Source organism: Platalea leucorodia (genome assembly GCF_965183815.1).
Source record: "Platalea leucorodia genome assembly, chromosome: 16".
Classification (NCBI taxonomy): domain Eukaryota; kingdom Metazoa; phylum Chordata; class Aves; order Pelecaniformes; family Threskiornithidae; genus Platalea; species Platalea leucorodia.
Window position 1 is genome coordinate 9,088,380 of NC_138838.1, and position 14,356 is coordinate 9,102,735.

At 47.8% G+C, this 14,356-nt stretch overlaps 1 protein-coding gene across 1 annotated transcript in view; it reads right to left on the reverse strand.

Moving 5' to 3' along the window:
* Positions 1-2,011: 2,011 nt before the first annotated feature.
* The window catches only part of TBX4 (T-box transcription factor 4), a gene marked incomplete at both ends in the record, with an annotated part of 35,247 nt that continues 22,902 nt past the window's right edge, over positions 2,012-14,356 (reverse strand). The window contains 4 exons of the mRNA XM_082328142.1: positions 2,012-2,634; positions 4,024-4,265; positions 4,794-4,882; positions 8,557-8,709. Of these exons, the coding sequence (XP_082184268.1) occupies positions 2,012-2,634; positions 4,024-4,265; positions 4,794-4,882; positions 8,557-8,709 (1,107 nt within the window). The remainder of the gene's footprint in view (positions 2,635-4,023; positions 4,266-4,793; positions 4,883-8,556; positions 8,710-14,356) is intronic.

Here is a 14,356-nt window from a genome sequence, read left to right on the forward strand (position 1 = left end):
TGTCCATGCTATGTAACAAACATTTAAAAATTCCACACCACCTGTATCTAATGTGGTTTCTAATAAAGATTTATCTGTAGTATATATGTTTTTTATCTAACCAATTCTTAGTTTTTACATCAAAGGTGTGTAATTAAAAAATCTTAAATAGATGTCTTTCCAAAAAAACCTTGCAACATTCATTTTTATTAAGTATTTCATTCGTAAAAAGCAAAGCTGAATTGGACACGTGGCCTGCATTTGTGATATATATATATATTTTTATATATATATATATAAAATATATATGTATATAAATAGCTATTCAGCATGCAAAAATTGTAGTGATTTCCAAAATCTTATTACAAAATCCACACCAGTCACACACGTAGTCTGCTGAATGGGTGGACAAGATTGTCCTGGTTAAAACGTGACCTTCACCTTAGTGGCCTCAGGGCTGTCCCACTGCAAGCAGCCGCCCCCGTCCACCAGCCTCTCTTCATTGGAATGGATTCATCAAAACGCAGAAGTACCTCCCGACTTCCAAATCTGTATTTCAGCTTTTTGCCTTTGCCCATTTGGGAAGCAGGGAGGGGAAAAAAAAAAAACCCCCGCTGTGCGTGACTAAAGCTCAAATATTGCGCTCTTCAGTGGAACCGAACTCCCAGCATCACCTCTGTGTTGCCGCCCCTTGGGACAGCATCCCCGGGAGCTCAGCAGGATGGACACGCTGCAGACCGGGGGAGGACGCGTCCCTGCTCCGGAGCTTTTTGGGTGAAGGCAACGGGAGTTTCGTTCCAGAAAGAGGGCGGCTTGCTTTCCCACGCGAGGCCGTTTCGTGCCGTGGCTGTCGCTGAGTGAGCCCTCCTTACCTCGTAGGGACACTCTGGTAGGCAAAGCCAGCGCTGAAGGAGTCAGTTCCAGATACTTCCACAGTAAACAATAGTAGCAACGTATACACTGGTTACAGATTTTTACCTGTTCTACAAATATTTGTACACTGTAAAGCCTGACAGGTAATGGGAACTCTTCCCACCCCACCCCACAATTAAGAAAATATTCCTCTATGCCTCCTTTATGCTGAAAACAATTCTTTCCGACTTAGCTGCAAAAGAAAAAAACATAGCACTAAAGGCGCGTTTCAGCTGAATACGAAAGAAATCAAGGACCAGCAAATACAGAAATTGTTTCTGGAAAGTATTAGCGACTTTTAAGCTTAAACTTCATAAATATATTGCAATAAGCAAGTGTGATTCAATCAACGGATGGGAGTCTGAAGACACTGGGTCTGTTCCTAACACTGCAATTAATTTGCTGTTTGGCCTCGGGCTTAACGCTTCACTTCTTAGTTTCCCACAGCCACGAATGATGGTGTCGTGGGGGGAAGAAGAGACATTTGTGCATCGGTGCCTTCTCCTCTCCGCGCCATGGCACGAACCCTGCGCTGCGCCGGGGAGGTACCGGAGTGGCACCGCAGCTCCCTGACCCCACCGCCAAGCCTCCCCGCCGGCCCCTGCGCTCCTACGGCTCCGTCACTTCCAGAGGAAGAAGGAATTTCTACAGATAAAAAGAGCTAAAGAAGAGCTGCTACAGCAGTCCTTGAACTACGCAACCGAACAGATCACTTTTTCCTTTGAGTTTTGGGATGCTGGGACTTCACGAACCAAGTACCATAAAAGTGAAGCTCATCTTTTTCCCAAATAGCCAAAATTTGCTCATGGATGTTTAATATTACAAGCAAAAGAAAATGACTAGCTACTTCACTTGTTAGTCATGAGGATGGTTTCTACTGGATCAGTAATGAAGATGTGAGAATTAATTTATTTGAGAGTCAGTATGAGACTGATGAATCCAGCCCACCGAGACAGGAGATGTCATTGTGTGTCTGAAGATACAAGCTCTTCACCCACACAAATCCCTCTGGAAATGCACATTTGTCTCACCGAAGTGCAAGTTACCCACAGGTATCGACACTGATTGAACACTGTCCTGGAGCAGTAACGTTGGCTGTGGCATCGCTTGGCCGTCAGAGTCATCCGTCAGTCCAGTTCTCCACAGTCCCCATCCCTGAATGATACTGCAGCGACGACTCCCTCGACAAGGAAAAGCTTTGTGAGTACAGGAATTCGTTCGCCGTGTTTAGGTGCGGAGAGGGGGGTTTTCTCTCGCACACAGACGGGTGCACCCTTTCCCTCGGGAAAGATGAAGAAGGAACACGCTCCCGAACCTGAGACTGGGACAGCTGGTTGTAGACACTGAAGTGGCTGTTACCTGGTGGCTGCGAGCCTTGACCCGTGATGGACGGGAGCCGCGGCATCATGGTGGTGGCAGTAAAATGAGCAGGGAAAGGCTGGTAAGGGACAGTTTCCATTGTCTGAACACTGTAGCTGGTGTAAGGTGCGACAGAAGTCCACATATTGCAGCTCAAGGGGGGAGGTGGAGGTGGCAAGTCATCAACCGTTGAGACACCAGCAATTTCAGCCCCAGAACTAGAGTACATGCACGCTTCCCTCGGAGTCACCTCGCTGCAATAGGAAGGGCTTAACATCTGCTGATCATACGGCGGCGGGGAACGGAAATAGTGATCGTCTCCCACAGAAGAGGAGGCTTCCAGGTAGGAGCGTTTGCAGGGCAGGTCCAGGTGCCGAGCACTTTCTGCAAACAAAACAAATTCATGTTCAGGAGCAGCTCCCAGAGTGACGGCATTTAACAGCAATCTGCTAAGAGCCTGGGGTGGTTTCACGGAGTCCCCTTAGAAGCCACGCATGCAATCTGTGATTATTTTGCTAAACAACTGGAGCTCTTTTTCAGATTAATCCAGTTAAACCATTTTAGTTTGGGAAGACAATGTACAACATCAAAAAGACATTGTGTTGCAAATGTCAGGCTAATCCCCTCAGCCTCAAAGCGTTCTGGTGACATTTATCAGGTTGAGTGAGCGACTGGGGCTACTATTCTCACATCAGAGATTACTTCACGTTCATCCAGATAACAGAGGTCCCTGGCACTCTCGCTGTGTTACTCCTGACAAATTCAAGAAGTCTCTTAAAGGGTCTTATCGCAGCCTGCCTTCCTGTCATTACAAAAATGACTATACATTTCCCAGATATTCATGTCAAAAGCTGCAGAAATATTTCCAGATAAAGCAGCCCTTTCCCAGTCATCAGTCCTTCCCCTCAGCTTTACGCTGAGAAGCTGTAGCCCCTCTCCTACAGATGACGATGACCGTGGCTGTGTTTACCGGCGGCTTTCTGTTAGTTGTTAGGAATATTCTCTGGATGAATTAGCGAATTCATCTGCAGATTAAACATCTGCTAAAATTACACATTTGCCTTGCAGTCCTTATTACTGGTGCTGTTAGATTCTTCATTTGCCCATGATCAGACGATTCTCACAGCTTAAATAAATTAGTGGCCAATGAGACATGCTAATAGAAGGATTTTTTTCTGTGCAAAATTTTTCTGTTTAACTTAAAACACGCCATGATCTCATCCGATGCTGGACTAAAAAGAAGAGAATGTAGTTACAGCTCAGTTAAACTTGAGAACTAGTGGGTAAGAAGAAAGGGACGCTTACACAGAGCTACCACAGTCCCGTTAATCTGCAGACAGCGAGAGAGCTGCTAATGGCTTCGTCCTGGAAAAGCGCTGAATGTGTATAAGTTCATTAATGCTAATGGCAGCGTCAGAACATCTCAGGATCGATAAGGCCTCCTCCAAACAATGATTAATTCAGCTGATTCTAACAATGGACAGTTTTCCAGTGTAGCTTCATGCTATTTGAATTTTGTGTTCCGATTATTTTTTTCTGCTCTGACTTGGGAGTCTGAATTCGCCTTCTATGGGACAAAACCACTGATAACTGCCAAAAACCCACCTCCTGGGCCCTGACCCTCCAAGACACTTTGATCACATCAGTATCTTTGAAAATCAAGGCCTAAGAGACCGATCCAAAACGAACTGGAATTATGTGATAAGTTTCTCAGTGCTCATGCTCGTAGGTTTTTTTTGCCATAGTGTTTTTCTAGCTGTAAACTCAAGTTACCTCTTCTTTTTAGGCAATGATAGAAGAGCCCTGAATCTCTCTGCGCTGTGAAGGTGTTGAGTGGCAGATCTTGAGTATCTGAAGCTGCAAATTGCATGTGAGCACCGTTCTCATACTGATAATGTTGAAGGGTCTGGTGATTCCCGTGAAGTGGGTTAACATCTGGCTTTGTTGAAAGCTGGCCATGACTGGACACCAACCTCTGCCTCATGATGCTTTTGGAAATTACTGGATATTCTTTGCTAAAGGAGGTGAGAAAAATTATTACCGATTAGACAGCAACCAGCATTAAAAGAAAGATGAAATATTAGTTTGGGTTCCCTAGAGCATCTCCATCCAATGGCTTCAACACCCTTTGCCAAATACGATGAACTCATCGCTGGGCGTGGGCAAGTATTACGACAACACAGAGTGTGTCACTGAATTACAGGAAGAACTTTTCAGGGGTATAAATGGCATTAAAAGCCCTAATGCGCTCAAGCACAAGAAAATGTGATGCCCCCGCGGCGCAGGCACCCTTTAACAACTTCTTCTCCAAAGAGGTGCAGCACATTAGTAGCAGAATGAGGATTAAAGCCCAGCTGTAGGGCTGTATTTCTGCACGGCTGGCTGTGTGTCGGACACCGCCTGCCCACAGAGGCTGCCTGGGTTCAGCGCACCCGTGCACGCAGACGTGCACAGGCGTGCACGCTGCAGCAGCTCCCTGACCCCGCCGCCGCCCCACCGAGCGCCTCCTCGCCGCCGTCCCTCCCCGCGCCGCTCGGCCGTACCTTTGCAGTCGTGCCACGCGCAGGTCGCTGTCGTCGCTCCCCCTGAATCCCTTGGCAAAGGGGTTGTTTTCAATTTTCAGCTGGGTTATCTTTAAAAGAATGAAACCGAGCATGAAGTGTTTGAAAATAGATCAGAGCAGGAGGTGCAGCAGCAAGTCGGAGGCTGCCCTGTCCTACACAACACCCCGCAAAATGCGGGGTCCGTGAGAGTTTCAGCCACCTAAAGACGCGGTGGCAGAGACGGCGTTTCTGCATTCAGCGCTGAGAGGGAAACCGAGCTGTGAAGTTCGGCGCTAGATCTTGCAGAAGCAGCTTTTAAAGCTGACAAAATTGCTGATTATGAACGAGGACAGGAATGCAAATTTCCTTAAGTCTGGGTCTTGTGTTCTTATTCTGTGCTCTTGTTAGTGAGAATATATTTGTCTGATTTAAAAGATTTCCATTGTCTCCATGTTAGAGACCCCTATTCCTTATGGCATAGCTCTCCCTCATTTCCATAACAATTTTATATATCTTTACATTCTTCATTCAGTCATTTTTCTTCCATGAAAAGACTCATAGCTCCAGTAATGAACTGTCTTTGGGGAAGGGAAAGTTGCTGCCTTTTGCAAGAACTGCCTTTCCCCCAGGAGCTGCAGTGTATTAAAAGGGTCAAAATGCCTTCAAATTAACTTAGACTAGACTTAATTTTGATGGAGCTCAGCTTTTGTAAGTGAGCTGTGAAAGCTTGCCATTTCACAAAAATTCTGTTAAAAAAATTATGGGTGACATTTCCTTTGAAAATATTCACTAGTTCATCTGTCTTACAGCCCCAGTAAATGTAGCTTTCCCTTGCCAATCCTGCCACCCGATCCCTTCCCTTTATAAGGCAGGTACAAACCAAAGCCATACAACAGTCAGGAATGCTGGGAAGAGGTACCTGGTTGTCCAGTGAAAAATGAAAATAAACCACCTCTTTAACAAAGGATTTTGTGAAAAGACAAACAGGTAGCGAACGAGATCATCTGAGAGGGTTTCAGGACAGCACCAGAACATTTGTAGGGACACAGGAGCTCCTACAAATATCCCTTGTCCACCTCCCAAAGAGCTGTACGTGCGTCTGTGCACAAACATACGCCTGAGGCTCCTTGTCAGTAAGGTTATGGACAGGTCTAACATATCACGGACAGAAGTGGTCAGAAAGAGGTCTTATTCATGTCATTCCCTACTAAGGGACACCAGTGGGTAGGATCATCTCCTTGGGCATCCGATTGTCACTGAAAAGACCAGGACACCGGTGGGGAGGTGAGGACGCGTATCTCCCTGCAGACCATGCCGCTGTCCCCGGGTCCCCTCGCTGTCCGAGGCAGCGCAGCCCTGCTCCCCGCTGCTAGCCGGCCGTGGGCTTGCACCAGCCTGCATCCGATTTTAGCGGTGAGGATAACAAGCAAGGTCTGCGTTCGGATGATTTTACAAGAGTGTTGCTATAATTAACATCTACCCTTTTAGCAATGCTGAAAAGCCTCCCTCACCAAAAAACTCCTGCAAAAACAGCTGGCCGGTGCCTGTGATGGAGAAGGAAGGCGGTGACGTGAATTTAACCGGCCTCGAGGGCTTGAGCTTCCCTCTGTTCCCGCAGCCCACAGTGGCTCCAGCCCAACATCAGGTTTGTACGTCTTCATTTAATTTTGTTATGTAGTGACTGTGGTTTTCCTCTGACATGAGCAGAATCAGGGCTTCAGTCCGTCCTTGTCACCTTCCCCTGGCTTCACCCAGCCCAGGAGGAGTTTTGGGTAAACACCTACACCGTCCTCACTGAGCTGTACTTAGGGGTAGCCTCTATCATCAGCTTTCCATCTCTGGGAGCCCCACAGGCAGCTCTGTAACCAAGACTCTCATTTTTTTTTTAGAAAGACAACTATTTGCAAGGACACTTCTTGCTAGCAGCCTATTTCTGGGCTAAAAGTAATTCAGTGGTTTGTTTTTTCTAAAAGATGCCCAGACCAGGTTTTTAATTGTTAATGCCTAAGAGAATAAGTAAAACTATTCAGGTATTTCTCCGAGGTTGTGATTTTGTGGAGAGGTCGTGGCGAGACCTTCTGCCTCCCGCTCCTCTGCCGCAGACCGCCGTGCTCCCGGCGCCGGCCGGCATCCAGCCCCCCAGCCTGCAGCTCACAGAGCAAGAGCTGGGCAGCAGCGGGGTGGCTCCTCGCAGCATCTTCACAAAAGAATTAGTGCTCGTCTGGGGCGTCTTCCCTACATCTGTCAGGTCCTCTCCGTGCTGCCGCCCAGCCACCAGCCTCCCCCCGCAGCGGTTGTATGGCAATGACAGTGGAAGTATTAAGTTTATGAAGCACTTTAGGAACCTTAGGGATGAAAGGCACTATTGACACATGAAACATTTTAAGTAAGTATTAAATAAGCTCTTTCGAGCCTTTTTGGTTAACCATGTTTAGGCAACTGGTCATTTTACACCAACAGCTACAACTTTTCATACAGGATTCACTTCAGCATCCAAATAGGGACTTTTTTTTTTTCCCCCTGTCTTACCATAACACACACATCCATGTTTCTGCTCTGAGTCTTTTAACTGGCTCACTAATTGCAAAATCTTGCAAGGACTCTATGCTTCAAGCATCAAAGGGCATACAGGCATCCTGCTTGGGAGGAAAAGGTCTGGTCAGATTATTGGGGAGGAAGAATTTCACATATGTTCCTGTTCCTGTAGTATTTTCCTACGAATGTGTAGAAAAGGAGCTGATGCAGTAACAAATGGCAGATTTCACATTTGGGGTGACAGGAGGGCTCCAGCGGTGCTACCTCACTCTGCACCTTTAGTTATGAATCCTGACGTACTTTAAAAACTCCAATTAATCCTCATACAACCCCGCAGCCGGACTTTGCCGTTAGGAAAACTGCAGGGGAGCAGGAGCTTGTGCAAAGGCAGGCAAATGGGCAGCAGGATTGAAAACGGAGCCTTGCCATCCCCTGCCTGGCACCCTCTCCTCTCCCTGCCCTGGTGACCGTGCACCCGCTGTCATGGGGAGGTGACAATTAACTGTCACACTGCTGTCCCCCCTGCTAGTAACCCGGCTTGGTAAAATCCTCCGACGGAACGCTACCCGCTGCCGCCACCACCAACACGCTCAAAACAGAAGAGAAGCCAAGCCCTACGATACACGGGTATCTGCGACGCACACCCAAAGCGCAGAACCAAGCCCTTGGTACTTTATACCCCCCAACAAACCCAAACCCCCTCCTGCCTTCACGTGCTAACCACAGAGCAGGCTCTTAGCTGCGTTTTTATGGCTACATTCCTCGTATGTCTCACTAAATACACATACTATAATTACTTTTCACTGTAGATTTATGAGCAAGCTTTACTAGTCATTATTAGATTTGCTTGCTGTTTTGAATGACACCGTAGCGTTTATGAGCACGCCGATTCATTAGTGTCTGGACTCGCAAGGTTTGCCAAGATATTGTTACCCAGCGACGTTCATGCTGCTCCTTAGCTGCATCCTCTGGCTCGTCACTCTTGCTTAATGCTGGGATGGAAACTTGTCTTTTAAAGCAGGCATTTTCTGCTGCACAATAGCGGCACAACAGGCTCTCCCCTCCCTCCGAGCAAACAGATCCTGCTCATCAAAGCGCGGCACCGCAGCGACATCGCTGCGCCGCTGCAATCTGGAAGCTCATTTCGCAGCCGCCGGCAGCAGAGGGCTGCCAGCTGCAAAAGCCCGCAAACAGAAATGAAGCACCTTTAGCCAGAAAAGCAGCCTACCTTGTGATTCTGGTAGGAGGTCACCGATATAAAGGACGTCTCCGGAAATACGTGGGTGCAGAAGGCTGTGTTCTTCGACCCGAAAGCGTTGTTCTCATCCGCCTTCACAATATGCAGTCGTGGTTGGTATTTATGCATTGAATTAAGAATGATCTGAAAAACAATTGATGCTAAAGTGAGAAATCCAATTGGGAAAAAAAAAAAAAAGACAAGTCATAGCTATTCGACAGACTTTACTAGCGGGACACAAAAGCCCACTAGCGCTCAGCTTTAGCTTTGCTTTCAAATTAGAGGGGAAAATTACATTACATAAATGCACATGAACCAAGACAGAAAAGGTATCTGCTGCTCTGGCAAGCAGAACTGAACTTAAAGCTTTCCTGGTAAACCCTCATTTTCTTATTGCTATTGGATAGAGTCAGTCTGGGTGGAAAAAAAGTCATAAATTTTTTTCCCAGCTCATGCTGAAGCTGTACAATATATGTAATTCACCAGCAGATTGGTCCATAAAGATTCCTAATAAATACTTTACTGAGCTGAAAAATACAGAGTTTAGCAGAGGCAAAAAAAAAAAAAATCACAGAAACCACAGGGAAAAAAAAAAAGCTAGCTATTTTTCTTTTATCTGCTGGTAAAAGAAAACTACAAAAGAGGAGATTTTTTTTTCCTCCTCTTTGTGGCGCGGGTGGCTGGGTCACAGGCACCTCTCGCAGCCGCCCCGCCGCTCCTGCCCTCTTCGCCAGTCTCTGCGAGCGGGGGGCAGGAGCCGGCCAAGCGCTGGTTTATGGCGGGGGCCAGGGGAGGCGAGGGAGCGCCCGGGTCCAGCGGGGAGAGCGCAGCCCGGGCTCGGGCCAGCGCAGGGCTCCTCTGCCCGAGCGTCAGGGGCCGAGCGGGGCTGCCCAAGCGGGGAGCGGCTGCCCGACCCCCGGCCGTGCCGCCCGTCCCAGCCTGGCCCCGCAGCATCGCTCTTCCGCAAAGAAGGGATGGGCTCAGATGCTACAGAAGAAAATAGTTTTAAGCAATGGAATTTCTTTAAAGTAATGGAATGGTTTTAAGAAACCATTTTTATTCCTTTTACTGGGCAAAGCAATATTGCTTTCTTCGTGTTTTCTTGGCGTAACCCTTTTCAATCTCTTCTTCCCTCTCCCAAATTGGCTAATTGACAGCCAGGCTTACAGCCCTGCCCACTGGGGTGCCCAAAGCAGCTAACAGGGTCACGTCCAGCCCCGACAGAGACACGGGCAAAGGGCCACGTAGGGAAGACCGCAATGGGTGGTGTCTTCAACTGGTGCTACATAAATGGGCAGATAGGTGGATGGGTGGGTGGATGGATGGATGGACAGACAAACAGACGGATGTACACAACGCAGCACAGCAGCATCGGTTTACACTAATTGTGGATTTAGCCAATTTAAAATAAGAATTATCAAGAAACAGAAGGTATTTGCTCCACGATCGGTGTTTGTGGTCAGGAACCCTCTCTGTTTCGTGCCCGTCCCTGCCGAGGCGAGCGCGCTGCCCCGCGCGCTCCAGCCGGGACGGCAGGTAGCGCAGGGAGCTTGCGCTCTTTAAAGCCCTTCGTCTGGCTGCACGTAACTCTGCCCACAGTAGCTGGCTGCATTATATACCACTTAAATGCAATTTTTATTGTTGACATTTTCCAGACAACCCTCCCTGCTCCCCAAGAGAGAGAATGAGGAATTTTTGGCATTTTATCAGCTTTGCATCAAGTCTCTTAACCACTTTGCGGCTGCTGATGTGCAGGGTGTAGATCTGAGAGGGTCGGCTCAGGTTTGGGTTTGGAGCCTTTTCTCTGCTTTCATGTATCAGCCACTCGTAAAACAAAGCCAAGATGAAGAACGCCAGAGGGCCGAGACTTTCATAAGAAAGGGCATTTTAATTTTCAATAATTAAGAGTTGAGCCAAGCTGACAAATAATGGTTGTCTGGAGCAGAAGCTGGGGCGTGCTAAGCTCTGCTCACTGCCTATCCCTGCCTGCCCAGGTCTAGCAAGGACGGGTGACTTGTTCCCAGCGTCAGAGCCAGTCAACAGCAGGACGAAGAACAGAATCTTAAACTGAGATTTCCAAAGGGAAAATCAGGAGCCCAAGTTTCGATACACTCTGGATGAATAGGCTGTGTTCCCCCTCCAAAGCAGTATCCACTGGCCTATAATGACCCCCTTAAAAAATCTTTTTCTTTTTTTTTTTTTTTATAACCTCCTTAAACCCAAGGCGTTCAAACAATTTCCAAAATGAACAAGACATTACTTTTTGGAGCCTGATAGACACATTCAGGAAAGGATTTTTGACAGATGCTCAAGGTTACAGTTGTGGCTGCAAACCTGCCTGGAGGTTCATTGTGAACTGCTTGGTTATCTGCGGGATGGTTTTTCGGGGGGAATACCCTAAATGGCTTAATTCAGCCCACTGCTTTTACAAGGTTGGGCATTTCTGTCCCTTGCACCGAAGTGAATATTTTCCCATGTGTCTCAGTGTCAGTACCCAGTGGAAAGTGCCCAATTTCTTTGAGTGCAGGGACCGTGAAAGGAGACGCCCTTCAGATGTGCCAGATCAAAGCCGAACACGGAGCACAAAACATGATTAATAGATGTGAGAACCACGGAGCCCTGAGGTTAACTTCATCGAGTCAGCGTCCACGGACGCGGATGGGGAACAGCTTCCAGCAAAGCAATGCCCCACAAAAATACGCCGTTCTCATATGATGAAGAAAAATCCCTTCAGCTCTTTGGCAGAGCAGTCAGCACATCAGATTGGGGATGAAAACAAGAAATCGTGGTGCTGTTTCGGATGGCCTCCCTGTGCCTGCCGCCTGGGTGATTTCTCACTTCTTTTTCGGAGGGCAGCGACCGCTCTCCGCAGACGCACAACCCACCTTTCACAGGCTTGAAAACAAGAACTCGTGTACAGAGGCTGTCTGCACATGCATCCTCCTGACTTGGGCTTGGGGTAAGCCTTGTGCATTCCAAAACCCTACAAATCATTCAAAAAAGCCTCCCAACCCTTAGCTGCAAAACACTGTGCCTGTGCAAAGTGAAATGCCAACAATTCAGGCTAAATAGTTTTCAAGGCTGCTGTGGAAAACTGGTCACTGGCTAAAAATACACAAAACAAATGTAAATTCCACTCCGATGACGAACATCAGTGGAAAGATTAACTTAAAGAATTGTGTCAAAAATGAGAAGTATTTTAATTGACGGGACAGAGCACGGCTGCCGCTGGTCGGTGCTGGGCAGGCAGGGCTTCAGCAGCAGCGCTGAGCAGGACAGAAGGTGATGTAGGAGCTCCCAGCCTCCAAAATGATGCTAAAACAACAACTTCATATTTTCCTGCACTTATCTTTTTCATTGCGAGGGCACGGGGAGATTAAGTCAGTGTCAGACACTGTCACATACATTTTTAAATTGTTTTCGGTACAAAATGCAGATAGTTTGAAATAGGTTAACTACTAAAAAAGAAACGGTGTTTGCCTTGTCTTGCCACTGAAAATAGTTACTGGTGTATTGGTTAGAGGGGAATTTTAACGTGATAAAGGACAAGGATAAAAAATTAGTACGGGAAAGTGGAAAACAGCGTTTCTTGAGCAGCACTGAGGCACACTGGCTTAGTAACTGAAAGCCTCTCTCTGCAGCTTGGTGATCTTTTCTATTTGCCCATGAAAGAAACAGCTCAGCTTACACGAAATGGTGGCATATTTAGGAGTCTAATAAATACAATTTTTTCCTGTATTAAAAAAAAAACAAACCAACAACAACAAAAGGTAAACCAAACATCTATCCCAACCAGAATCCGCAAATTAGACAGACAACCCCAAATCGGCTCGACGTCCCAACACGGGCCCCCGCGGGGATGCCATCTCCCACCACCGCCACCCAAGCACTCTGCCTGGAAAATACAGGTTTTCAAGAAACAAAACGGCCACTAAAAAATACCCATGTGGGTGACGGCAACCTTCTTTAGGAGCATCAGTGTGGATGCACCAAAAGGCTGTAACGAACCACCTGCACGGCTGCGGGGACGCGACGGCGGGGACCCTCCTCGGGCTGCGCCGGGCGAGACCCAGACAGCTCCTCTGGTATTTGAGAAACATTTGCCATCTCTCGCCTTGCAAGGCGGTCACCACGGAGCACAGCCTGAGGCTCGCAGGGACGCCCCCCCCGCCCGCGCACCCCCCCGCGCCGCCGCGCAACTCCGTTATTGCTGGCCAGATAGGAGCCGAAGCGGATCGCGCGGGTGATGTCACTTCTACCCCCTCGACATCGCACGTGCGGACCAGATTGCGAGAGCGACGAACTCCAAAGTCAATGTGAGCTTACACAAACATCTTCCCCCCCCCCCCCGCTGCCCCCCGTCTCCCTCCTTTGTGCTGATCACACAGTTGGCAGCTGGAACTGAAGCTGTAATAGAGCTCAACTTCTTTATTTTTTTGGCATTCCCTGGTCAGCAACAAATGTCAAAAAAATGGTGTCATTTGCTCCTTCCATTTAATTTTACTTAGGAAAACATACTCCTTTAGCATCTAATCTTGCACACTGCTGAGTAATGTCGGCTTCAGGGCTTGAAGACATTCGCCAGTTTGCAGGATCGGGCCCCGAAGCTTTGCGGGGCAATGGTACTGCATTACTTGTCGCAAGGCAAACGTGCCTTAAAATCACCAGTAAAATGTATTTACTTTCATATGAAATTTGGGGAGTTGATTTAAGAGCGCTCCCTGTTTTGCCAAGGTATCAAATGTCATATGATGCAGTGGTTGCTATGGCAACTACCCTTTTTATATTGAATAGTAAATGGCTACGAAAAAGCCACATAATTTTATGGTTGCTCCCAGGGGATCACATAACTAATATAAAATCTCTCATTTTAATGTATTTTCTGCTTCTTTCTTCCTTCCTTCTATTCTTTTTAAAGTGAAAAAGCCTTTGAGCTGAGGCTGGCCCTTGTCCCACACCAGGACATTGAGCTGGGGCGCGAAGGACCAGAACAAAAACCTGACGATTCAGTCTCCCGCATGGAAAAAACACCGTGTTAATCAACGAGGCTCCTCCACAATTGCAACCGCTGCTGCAGTTCATCTCGATTAATATTTAGAGCATTTGATGGTATAAGCCATCCCAAACCTAACTTTTCCTTACGAGTCAATAGCTCAGAGATGGCACACAGCATCGTAGAGGAGTCGCCCCAGCTGCGCTGCCCGGGATGAACGGGACGTCTCCAGGGACCGATGATGGGAGCGCAGTGCCATCATCCCGGGACAGCTGCCCTCGCTGCATCCACCTCGGGAGCTTGCAGAGATGCATCACCCCAAAGCAAGCAGTTAAAAAATCACAGACTCATTTAGGTTGGAAAATACCCTTAAGATCATGGAATTCAACCGAAGAAAACACTAGATTCAGACAACCTCTACAGCAGCTACAAAGCTAGCTCTACAATGACCTAAACCTCATCCGATTTATTTTCAGTCACCTCCAGGAAGCTGTTCACCTTGCTCTGCTGCAAGCCAGGCCGCCCGCAGAGCCGCCCGGGGCAGGGCTGTGCAGCAGTTCCCCGCCGACGGGTACAGCAGCCGGCCCCAGCCCCGAACGGCCGGGCTGCTCGCCGTCGGGCTGCCGGAGGAGGAGCCTCCCAAACCCACACGTTTGTCCTGGCAATCCGCACAATGGGGAAAAAAAGTAAGGCTGGAAAATCCTGGGAAAAGATTCAACATGAGCTCAGACAAATTGTTCCTTATGAGAGGGCCAAAGCTGGGATTTTTTTCTTTTTTTTCTTTCCCTCGGTCCTTTT